At 40.5% G+C, this 12,741-nt stretch overlaps 1 protein-coding gene across 4 annotated transcripts in view; it reads right to left on the bottom strand.

Moving 5' to 3' along the window:
• pknox1.1 (pbx/knotted 1 homeobox 1.1) overlaps positions 1 to 12,741 on the bottom strand; it is a 273,179-nt gene that overhangs the window by 27,998 nt on the left and 232,440 nt on the right. For all 4 annotated transcript variants that reach the window (XM_059969035.1, XM_059969036.1, XM_059969037.1 and 1 more), the window contains one exon: positions 3,934 to 4,010. In XM_059969035.1, the coding sequence (XP_059825018.1) occupies positions 3,934 to 4,010 (77 nt within the window). The remainder of the gene's footprint in view (positions 1 to 3,933; positions 4,011 to 12,741) is intronic.

Here is a 12,741-nt window from a genome sequence, read left to right as displayed (position 1 = left end):
TTGAGTTAATAAGGGTGGTCAGCACTGATGTTGTGGACCAAATGGCCTGCTTCCCTGCTGTATAACTTGATAAAATCTAATATTTTCTATATTTCAACAGCTGTTCTCCATTTATATAGAACATAGAATAGTACAGCACATTACAGGCCCATCGGCCCACAATGTTGTTCTGACCCTCAAACCCTGCCTCACATATAACCACCCACCTTAAATTCCTCCATATACATGTCTAGTAGATTCTTAAAACTTCACTAGTGTGCCTGCCTCCACCACTGACTCAGGCAGTGCATTCCATGCACCAACCACTCTTTGAGTGAAAAACCTTCCTCTAATATCCCCCTTGAACTTCCCTCCCCTTATCTTAAAGCCACTGTCCTCTTGTACTGAGCAGTGGCACCCTGGGGAAGAGGCGCTGGCTGTCCACTCTGTCTATTCCTCTTAATATCTTGTACATCTCTATCATGTCTCCTTTCATCCTCCTTCTCTCCAAAGAGTGAAGCCCTAGCTCCCTTAATCTCTGATCATAATCCATACTCTCTGAACCAGGCAGCATCCTGGTAAATCTCCTCTGTACCCTTTCCAATGCTTCCACATCCTTCCTATAGTGAGGTAACCAGAACTGGACACAGTACTCCAAGTGTGGCTTAACCAGAGTTTTATAGAGCTGCATCATTATATCGCGTCTCTTAAACTCTATCCCTCGACTTATGAAAGCTAACACCCCATACGCTTTCCTAACTACCCTATCTACCTGTGAGGCAACTTTCAGGGATCTGTGGACATGTACCCCCAGATCCCCCTGCTCCTCCACACTACCAAGTATCCTGCCATTTACTTTGTACTCTTGCCTTGGAGTTTGTCCTTCCAAAGTGTACCACCTCACACTTCTCTGGGTTGAACTCCATCTGCCACTTCTCAGCCTACTTCTGCATCCTATCAATGTCTCTCTGCAATCTTCGACAATCCTCTACACTATCGGCAGCACCACCAACCTTTGTGTCGTCTGCAAACTTGTCAACCCACCCTTCTATCCCCACATCCAGGTCGTTAATAAGAATCACGAAAAGTAGAGGTCCCAGAACAGATCCTTGTGGGACACCACTAGTCACAACCCTCCAATCTGAATGTACTCCCTCCATCATGACCCTCTGTCTTCTGCAGACAAGTCAATTCTGAATCCACCTGGCCAAACTTCCCTGGATCACATGCCTTCTGACTTTCTGAATAAGCCTACCATGTGGAACCTTGTCAAATGCCTTACTAAAATCCATGTAGATCACATCCACTACACTACCCTCATCTACATGCCTGGTCACCTCCTCAAAGAACTCTATCAGGCTTGTTAGGCACGATCTGCCCTTCACAAAGCCATGCTGACTGTCCCTGATCAGACCATGATTCTCTAAATGCCCACAGATCCTATCTCTAAGAATCTTTTCCAACAGCTTTCCCACCACAGACGTAAGGCTGACTGGTCTATAATTACCCGGACTATCCCTACTACCTTTTTTGAACAAGGGGACAACATTTGCCTCCCTCCAATCCTCCGGTACCATTCCTGTGGACAACGAGGACATAAAGATCCTAGCCAGAGGCCCAGCAATCTTTTCCCTCGCCTCGTGGAGCAGCCTGGGGAATATTCCGTCAGGCCCTGGGGACTTATCCGTCCTAATGTATTTTAACAACTCCAACACCTCCTCTCCCTTAATATCAACATGCTCCAGAACATCAACCTCACTCATATTGTCCTCACTGTCATCAAGTTTCCTCTCATTGGTGAATACCGAAGAGATATATTCATTGAGGACCTCGATTACTTCCACAGCCTCCAGGCATGTCTTCCCACTTTTATCTCTAATCGGTCCTACCTTCACTACTGTCATCTTTTTGTTCTTCACATAATTGAAGAATGCCTTGGGGTTTTCCTTTACCCTACTTGCCAAGGGCTTCTCATGCCCCCTTCTTGCTCTCCTCAGCCCCTTCATAAGCTCCTTTCTTGCTACCATATATCCCTCAATAGACCCATCTGATCCTTGCTTCCTAAACCTCATGTATGCTGCCTTCTTCCACCTGACTAGATTTTCCACCTCACTTGTAACCCATGGTTCCTTCACCTTACCATTCTTTATCTTCTTCACAGGGACAAACTTATCCCTAACATCCTGCAAAAGATCCTTAAACATCGACCACATGTCCATAGTACATTTCCCTCCAAAAACATCATCCCAATTCACAACCGCAAGTTCTAGCCTTATAGCCTCATAATTTGCCCTTCCCCAGTTAAAAATTTTCCTGTCCTCTCTGATCCTATCCTTTTCCATGATAAAGCTAAAGGTCAGGGAGTGGTGATCACTGTCCCCCGGATGCTCACCCACTGACAGATCTGTGACCTGACCCGGTTTGTTATCTAATACTAGATCTAGTATGGCATTCCCCCAGTCAGCCTGTCAACATACTGTGACAGGAATCCATCCTGGACACACTTAACAAACTCTGCCCCATCTAAACCCTTGGAACTAAACAAGTGCCAATCAATATTAGGGAAGTTAAAGTCACCCATGCTAACAACCCTGTTACTTTTGCAGCTTTCCAAAATCTGCATCCCAATCTGCTCCTTGGTATCTCTGCTGCTACCAGGGGGCCTATAGGATACCCCCAGTAGAGTAACTGCTCCCTTCCTGTTTCTGACTTCAACCCATACTGACTCAAAAGAGGATCTTGCTACATTATCCACCCTTTCTGCAGCTGTAATAGTATCCCTGACTAGTAATGCCACCCCTCCTCCCCTTTTAAAGCACTGAAATCCAGGAATATTGAGAATCCATTCCTGCCCTGGTGCCAGCCAAGTCTCCATAATGGCCACTACATCATAATTCTATGTATGTATCCAAGCTCTCAGTTCATCACCTTTGTTCCTGATGCTTCTTGCATTGAAGTACACACACTTTAGCCCTTCTACCTTACTACCTTTACACCCTTTATTCTGCTTCTTTTTCATTAAAGCCTCTCTATATGTTACATCTGGCTTTACTCCATGCACTTCTTTCACAGCTCTATCGCTCTGGGTCCCCTCCCCCTTGCAAATTAGATTGAACCCTCCTGAACCATGCTAGCAAACCTACCTGCAAGGATATTGCAGGTAGGTTTTGTGATAGGAATCAAAATGAGACTTTCCCGGTAGCAATTCCACATCCACAAATCACTTTTAGAAAACCATTAGAAAGTATCAATATTTCAATTCCATTTTCATTTTTCTTTCTTCATACTTATTCTTTATTCAAACAAGAGGACATGATTTGAGAGTTAGGGGGCATAAGTTTAAGGGAAACACGAGGGGGTATTTCTTTACTCAGAGAGTGATAGCTGTGTGGAATGAGCTTCCTGTAGAAGTAGTAGAGGCCAGTTCAGTTGTGTCATTTAAGGTAAAATTGGATAGGTATATGGACAGGAAAGGAGTGGAGGGTTATGGGCTGAGTGAGGGTAGGTGGGACTAGGTGAGATAAAGAGTTCGGCATGGACTAGGAGGGCCGAGATGGCCTGTTTCCGTGCTGTGATTGTTATATGGTTACTGTTACTTTGTGATGAGCCTCTGTTCTTTACCATACCTACACTTCAGCCCTAATGTCAAACAGCAGCACATCGGCTCCTTGAACCACTTTCTCTGACACTAGCCCATACCCCTACACTGACTATGCAGCTCCATGCTCTCGCCATCCACTAAAGTTGGCTCTTGAATGGATCTCTACTTCCAGACTGCCACTCTTTGGCTCCTGGTATCTGGTAAAACTTCTCTTTCCTAGCATTACTCCCATGGCCCAGGAAGTACATGAGTTGATTAATTATTGAGTGCAATAGCTTTAAGAAAAGAACAGTGTTTTATAAAACACCTAGCACTCCATTCGATTAACTCTAAAGCTGAAGCAATTCACTTACCAATTGTTGACCTGGAGTAGTGTGAGGTTAGTCTGGCTTGCGATTTGCCTCTTCTCATCTTCTGTAGGGTAAGGATGCTGGATAACGGGAAAAAGTGTTGAGCTACTGGCAGTTAAATTGCAGGTGGCTTTTAGCAAAATCTGAAGATTTGTACATCAGTGGATGAAGTTCAGTTTGGACTTGAAAGTTTCAATAAAACTGTTTTTATTTTTTTGCTTAAATTAACTCCTCACTAGGAAATAAGCACATTACCTGCACTTTGGAGGATGCTTAATGAAGAAATCATTCTACCCACCAACACAACACTCCAGTGAGAAAGGGAACATCTGCAAAATGAAATGGACTTTCTGGGATAATTGTGCAAGTATTACCTTCAGAAGGAAACCATTATGTTTGCTGAAAATGCAGATATTTCTCTGCCATGCACCATTATTCTCCTTATCCTTATTTTAAAATTATTCTCCACAGATGACACCACAACTAGTGGTAGGATAGTGGACAGTGAAGAAGACTGTCTAAGACTCAAAAGTGCTGCATTTAAGTTAAATCAGGGCAGTACATGCACAGCGAATAGCAGGCCCCCTAGGGAGAGACTGTAAGATATAGGAGCAGAATTAGGTCATTTGGCTCATTGAGTCTGCTCTGTCATTTCATCATGGCTGATCCATTTTTCCTCTCAGCCCCAATCTCCTGCCTTCTGCCTCCACCCCTTGTAGTCCTTCATGCTCTGACCAAACAAGAATCTATCAACCTCTGCCTTAAATATATGTAATACCCTGAGAAAGGTTTCACTGCTAATTTAATGGTTGTTCTGTAGCAGCAGTGTTTGGGTCATGACTAGAGATAATGGGGGGCTTTGGAATGTTCTGCTGTCCAGTGAAAAGAGTGTTTTTTTCTTGTTGTATGCCTGAGAACAAGTTGTTTGAGGTCTTTTGTTCGGCAGAAGATGGAAACAAAAGATGCCAGAACAGAGAGGTCATAGACTGCAAGATGGAGTGGACTTGGAATGGGGCCAAGAGTCAACGATGCCCAGGGGAAATTGATGGAGAACTAACGGACGGGAAAACCATGAACTCCAACTTGCACATTAAACTGTTTCATTGAAATGGGCCCATTTTCTTTTTGTTTCCTTTACGAACCCTAGAGTCAAATTAAGAAATATAAAGAATCGCTTAATTGCATATGGTGTACTGTCTGATATTTCATGGTAATGATTTGTAACAGGGTAACACATCACGCAGCATCCTCACAAACGAGATTTCACAAGTTTGGCAGGGTCAAAGACAGTCTTCCCCTAGATTAAAACCGCCGGCCAAACCTGAGGTTACATATACATAAGCATTTTGCCTCCACAGCTGCCTGTGGTAACAAATTTCACAGATTCACCACTCTGTGGTTAAAGAAATTCCTCCTCATCTCCATTCTAAAAGGATGTCCCGGTTTCCGGCGACGTCATCGTCAAGAATGGCAGCTTAAGTCACTAGCTCCTCTGGAAAAACGCGTATTAAGACCCATTGACCCGTCAAATATAATATTTTTCAAAAAGTATTTGAGCTGAAAAGAGGGGCAAGAATGGGGAGAAGAAATGGAAATAAAAAAAGCGACACTGCGGAGCCTGCGTCCCAGAGGACTGCAGCAAGCGGCTCTCCGGCCCGACCGCGTGCTAGCGAGGCGGTTGCTGGGCCTCGTTCAGACGAAGCGGTGAATGTCTTCGAAATCCTGAAAGAAATAATGGAGGTCCAGAAAGATATAAAGCAGCAGCTCCGTGATATTAAGGCAGAGTTCGCCAGCGTTAATCAAAAAATAGCGGTGGCAGAGACTCACATGGAGAAGGTGGAAGATCGCGTTCAAAACATGGAACAAATACTGAGCAAGACAATAAAAATAATACATCACCAAGAAGGTAAACTGCTTGACCTGGAGGGAAGATCACGGCGGAAAAATACAGAATCTACAAAGTTCCTGAAGGAGCGGAGGGCCCGTCTATGACAGAGTTTGTCAGAAAGTTACTGTGGGGACGCGCTGGTTCTTCCCCTGGCTATGAAGCTGGAAGTCGAAAGAGCGCACCACACGTTTGTCCCAAAACCTGCCCAGGATAGAAAGCCACGCTCAATTATAATAAAATTCCTTCGGTACAGCACCAAGGCGGAGATTCTACGAAAGGCCTGGGGTAAGAAGAGGGTGTTTTTAGAGTATAAATTAATATATTTCGACCAAGATTACCCTCCTGCGGTCCTCCAGAAACGCAAAGAACACTCCTAAGTAAAGTGAGTATTAAAGCAAAATTAGATTAGATTTCAAACTCCGTACCCTGCTAAACTTCGAGTGTTTTATGACAACAGGACGCAGTTGTACCAGACAGTGGAAGAGGCAACTACAGACATGAAGGCCAGAGGGTTGCCTGTCAGCATGACAAAAACGAAAGAAAGCCTGGCTGAGGAATTGTCCCGCTTGGCTTGGGAAATAGTGCGAGAAACGAGAAGGCAGGAGACGGGAGGAGGCCTAGAGACACATATCAGGAAGAGACCGTGAGTTTCCCAAAGACAGTCCTCACCCCTTTCAGAAGGGCCATAAGGTTGGCTAACTTTAAAAATGTTGAGAAGCTAAACAGAAGCAAAAGTACACGGTGATATACCTATCTCGAGAAATACTTATTATAATGTGGATTTTATATTACTTAGTTGTTATTCTTTATTCGCTCACTTACTCCTTTTCCCCACCAAAATGAGAATATGTATATATGTGTGCATATATGTGTATGTGTGTAACGTGTGTATGTATGTATATTTATATATATATATACATATATGTGTGTGTGTGTGTGTGTGTGTGTGTGTGTGTGTGTATGCATGTATGTGTGTGTGTATATATATATATATATATATATATATATATATATATATATATATATGTAGGAGTACACAGAGAAATCTTTTCTGTGCAATGGATTTGTTCACTGATTTTTATGAATACTTCAAGGGGGTCCTCAACTCACAAGTAGGAGGGGTTATTTACTAGAGACCTCAGCCTTGGAATCACACGTTCGTTGCCATTTTCGTTATTATTTGAGTTTCTTGGTTCTTATTTGTTCAGGGAGTAAATCGATTAAGTTTTATTCTAATTTCAATGATACATTGAAAAGATGGCGGCACGACGCAGCTTGCAGCAGCCACTCCGGAACTGATTATCTGTTATTTGTGAAGTGGGGTGCTGTGCGCAATCATAATCGATTGAAAACGGACATGGAAACATGAAGAAACATCGGGAAATTCCAGGAAGACCTTCTTTGTTGCTGCTGCTGCTGTGAGGTCCGGGACTCTGCTGGGAAGAACGGGCCCCCAGTCCTTGGGGTCGCGTTGCAGATGGCCGTTGGCAGGGCCGTCTTAATACGCTCGGCAGAAGATGGTGCTCGGAGAAGCTGTGCCGGAGGGGATGGTCGTCGGCTTGGAGGTTCGACGGACTCGGGTTGCTTTCGGAGTGTGCTGCGTCTGCGAGGCTGGTTTCGATGGAGCTTTCATTGTGTGCTGCATCTGCGAGGCTGAGTCGGGCGGCGCCTTGGAAGTCCATAGTTGGGGTACTCTCTTCTGCCGCCGGCGTGGGATGGCGAGTCTGTCGGGACCTTGGGGACTTGTGGAAACTGTGGAGATTTCTTTTGAACTTACAGTCCTTTAACATCTTGGACTATTTTTACTGTGTCCATAGTCTGTTTTTTTTTATCAATAATGCTATGGTTTGCATTGTTGTAACTATATGTTGTAATTATGTAGTTTTGTGCAGGTCTTGAAGCTTTTGTTTTTGGTCTTGTTTTTGTCTGGTGGATTTGGAGCTCCTTTCCGGGAAACGCACTAGACGGTAGCACAATATTAATACACAGCAGCCTCTCCGGACTCTGGACTGGGGATTGCCAAACGTTACATGGATTTTCTGGTGTAGTCTGTTTTGTCATATGCTTTTGTGATATCATTCTGGGGGAACGTTGTCTCATTTTTTAACTGCATTGCATTTGTGGTTTCTAAATGACAATAAACTGAATCTGAATCTGAATCTGAGATTGACAGATAAATACAGATGGCTAAGGACAAGGTAAAATTCATTTCTTTTAATGTAAATGGCTATTAAATCCAATCAAACGTAAGAGAATTTCATCCAAAATGAAAAAAGAACAAGCCCATGTAGTATATTTATAGGAAACTCATTTAAGTGATAATGAGCATAAAAAACTAAAAAGCATGGGCTTCACTAATCTGTTTTTCTCCTCATATAAATCAGGACATAGGAGAGGAGTTGCTATTCTTATCTCAAGTAAGCTAAATTTTGAAAAAAAATTTGAAATGGGAGATATATTCTGGTAAGGGGGAATACAGACGGCAATTCAGTTTATTGAATATATACGCACCCCCGGGAAGTGATATTGAAATTACTGATATTATGGTAACGGAAACAGAAGGTCTCCTGATATGTGGGGGTGATTTAAATTTACAATTACAACCAAACTTAGATTCTTCCAATAGAAAAACCTATGAAACAAAATCTTTACATAAGAAAGTTAATACACTTTTAGAGGATGTTGGTTTAATTGATACATGAAGGGACCTTTTCCCTGACAGAAGGGATTACACTCATCATTCTGCTCCACATTCTGCATATACAAGAATAGCTTATTTCATAACATTTGGAAAAGACAAAGACAAAATAAACACCTGTGGAATTGGGACAATAGATGTAAGTGACCATGAACCTACATATTTATCTGCTGATTTTGACCTACAACCAAAGAATACTATTTGGAAACTAAATTCAAGTCTACTCAATGATCTGTACTTTAAGGAACAAATTAAAAAAGAAATTGGTCTCTACTTAGAATTTAATGATAATGGAGAGGTTTTACTTCCCATTTTATGGGATACTCTGAAGGCTGTCTTAAGAGGGAAAATTATAGCGATATCTTCGTATAAGAAAAAAATAAGGAATAAAACATTAGAGGAATTACAAAATAGGCTGAAGGAACTAGAGAAAAAACACAAACTGAAATTGGCATGGGATACATTAGGAGAAATTAAAAGAATTAGGAATGAAATAAATAATTTGGCTACGCAAGAAGCCAGGAAAAACTTAATGTTTCTGAAACAGAGACATCATGAAAGTGGATCGAAACCTATGAAAATACTGGCGTGAAAACTGAAAAAAAAGATAGCAGAAAATACAATTCATAGAATTAGGGATGCAAGAACGAAAATGATAAAAAATAAGCTAAGTGAAATTCAAGAAGCTTTTGAAGTGTTTTACAAAACGCTATATTCCAAAGTTCCAGGGGGGAAGCATAACCCAAATTGACTCCTTCTTGAATTCTCTAGAGTTACCTACTTTAAGCAAAGAACAAAATAGGATGACTACTGACATAACTGAAGTTGAATCAAAAGCTGCAATTAGTAGGCTTAAATTAAGCAAGTCACCAGGATCAGATGGGTATATGGCAGAGTGGTACAAAGAATTTAAAAATGAGTTAATTCCTGTCTTACTCCCCACACTGAACTGGGCTCTAAAAAAGGCACAAATGCCACCCAGTTGGAAGGAAGCGATAATCTCAGCTATACCGAAAGAAGACAAGGATAAAATGGAATGCGGGTCATTTAGACCAATATCCATTCTTAATGTAGATTATAGGTTATTTACCTCCATCATGGCCAAACAATTAGAGGAGTTTCTACCCATACTGATACGTAATGATCAGACAGGTTTTATACGACAACGCCCGACATAAGACAATAAATCAATAAATGAAGGACACTTCACATTATGGATCATATACAAAAAAATAAACGAAGCAATAGTAATAAGCGTGGATGCTGAAAAGGTATTTGATTCGGTTAATTGGAATTTTCTTTACAGAGTTTTACATAGATTTGGTTTCCAAGACTCAATTATTAAAACTATACAGACACTATATGACAATCCTACTGCTAGGATTAAAATCAATGGATATTTATCAGATAGTCACCCTAGAAAGGGACACGAGACAGGGTTGTGCATGGTCACCACTACTCTTAGCGTTATATCTGGAACCATTAGCTCAATACATCAGACAAAATAAAGATATCAGGGGAATTACTATTAAAGGGACAGAGCATAAATTGGCTTGTAATGCGGATGACATCTGGATCTATTTAGGGCAACCAACATACTCCTTAGTTAAATTGATGCAATCCTTTGAACAATATGGTCAATTATCAGGATACAAGATCAACATAGATAAAACCCAATTACTTTCATATTACTATAGCCCACCAAGAGAAATTGAAAGTCGACACCCCTGGGCATGGCACACAGTCTTTCAGATATTTGGGCATCATTATGCCAAAAGATTTGGCAAAATTATCAGAATGCAATTATCAGCCTTTATATAAAAAAATTAAGGAAGATGTGGCAAGATGGAGCCTGATTCCTTTTTTCAGTCTCAGTTCAAAGATTGAGTCTATTAAAATGAATATACTGCCCAGACTGTTATATCTCTTTCAGACCCTACCAATAGAGATTAATCAAAATCAATTCAATGAATGGAACAAGACGTTATCAAGGTATATTTGGCAGGGTAAAAGGCCTAGAGTTCATCTCAAAACTTTGCAATTAGCAAAGGAAAAGGAGGGATGGGGCCTACCTTTTCTTCGAGATTATTATTTTGCAGCACAATTGAGAGCTGTGATATGTTGGTGCAACCCATCATATGACGCTCAAAATGGAAAAACACTGAGGAGCGGGTACTTCCCATCCCCATACAAGTAATTCTGGCTGATAACAACCTGCAAAGGTATATAAATACTATTGATACCCCATGGGTGAAATTGACTCTTAAAATATGGAAAACTACTATAAAAGAATATAATCTAGAGGGAGATATTACAATTCTTAAATGGTGTGCATATGACTAGGATTTTACACCAAATAAATTGGATGCTAGATTTAAGGACTGGACAGCTAAAGGAATAACAGTTCTTGCAACATCATAAAAGAAGGAACACTGTTCAGTTTTGAAAAGCTTAAAGAGAAACACTTATTAGAAAAACAAGATTTCTATCGATATTTACAGATGCGACAATATGTTAAGACGCTTAAAAATGTAACCAAGGCAAGTACGTGCTTGATAGAACTCTTTAGAAAAGCATATAATTCAGATAATGGTAGTAGAATCATTTCAAACATGTATAAGAGGTTGTCAAATCTTAAAACACATTTGACTTCATACATTAAAACAAAATGGGAGAAGGTCGGAGGGATATTTATATCTGAGGAAGAATGGACAATAATATGGAGGTATCAATGGAAGTGTACCAGTTCACAGAAATGGATTGAGTTTGGATGCAAAAATTTGATAAGATATTTTATTACATCCTCTCAGAAATCCCATTATGATAATAACCTCCCTGTTTGCTGGAGAAATTGTGGAAATCAAAATGCAAATCATTATCATATTTTTTGGCACTGCCCTGTTATCAAAAAGTATTGGAGGGGGATACACAATGCCCTACAAGATATCTTTAAATGTGAAATACCCTTGGAGAGTAAGACCATATATTTTGGATATATACCTCAAGAATGGTTGAAAAGAGATAAATATTTAATGAATAACTGTTGGTGGCTGGTAAAAAGACTTTTACTAGGAAATGGTTATCACAGGAGAGCCCAACTTTAAATATATGGATGGAAATTACAATGGACATTTACAAAATGGAGAAGATAACAGCATCTGTTAATCATAAGCTGAAACAATTTGATTCATACTGGGAAAAATGGTTTAACTACATATTGACTCATAGGCCTGATTTTATTCTCACAAATCAATGAATCTGTTCGTTGTTAAAAAAAAAGATCACTCCCTATTTGTACATAGTTCTTTCATTTTGCTTGTTTTTGCTTTCCACTCTTTTCTATAAGTGTGTACCCCAGATAAATACTTTGTGGAGATTTTGTGATATATATGATTATAAGATATATAATGTACAATGTCTGAAATACATCTTATGGAAATGTTTGTTTGATGAACTTCAATTAAAAAATAAATTATAAAAAAAAGGATGTCCCTCTATTCTGAGGCTGTGATAAACTCTTCCCCCATAGGAAACATCATCTCCACATCCACTCTATCAAGGCCTTTCTCCATTTAATAGGTCTCAATGAGGTCACCCATCATTCTTCTGGATTCCAGTGAATACAGGTCCAGAGCCACCCAATGCTCTTCAGATGACAAGCCGTTTAATCCTGGAATCATTTTTGTAAATCTCCTTTGAACCCTCTCCAGTTTCAGTACATCCTTCCTAAGATAAGGAGCCCAAAACCGCTCATAATACTCCAAGTGAGGCCTTACCAGTGCTTTATAAACTCTCAACATTACATCCAAGCTTTTATATTCTAGTCCTCTTGAACTGAATGCTAACATTGCATTTGCCTTTCTCACCACAGATTCAACCTGCTAATTAACCTTTAAGGAATCCAGCACAAGGGCTCCAGATCACTTTGCACTTTGGTATTTTTGTACTTCCTCTCCATTTAGAAAGTAGTCAACCTTTTCATTTCTTCTACCAAAGTGATGACAATATAGAACACTTACCGACACTGTGTTCCATCTGCCACTTCTTTGCCAATTATCCTAATCTATCTAAGTCCTTCTGTAGCCTCTCTGCTTCCTCAAAGTTACCTGCCCCTTCACCTATCTTCATATCATCTGCAAACTTTGCAATAAAGCCCTCAATTCCATCATCCAAATCATTGACATATAATGTAAATGTAAAAGGTCTCAACATAGACCTCTGTGAA

Source organism: Hypanus sabinus, chromosome 4 (genome assembly GCF_030144855.1).
Source record: "Hypanus sabinus isolate sHypSab1 chromosome 4, sHypSab1.hap1, whole genome shotgun sequence".
In the NCBI taxonomy this organism is placed as follows: domain Eukaryota; kingdom Metazoa; phylum Chordata; class Chondrichthyes; order Myliobatiformes; family Dasyatidae; genus Hypanus; species Hypanus sabinus.
Note: the sequence above shows the minus strand (reverse complement) of the source record. Positions and strands in the feature narration are given on the sequence as shown.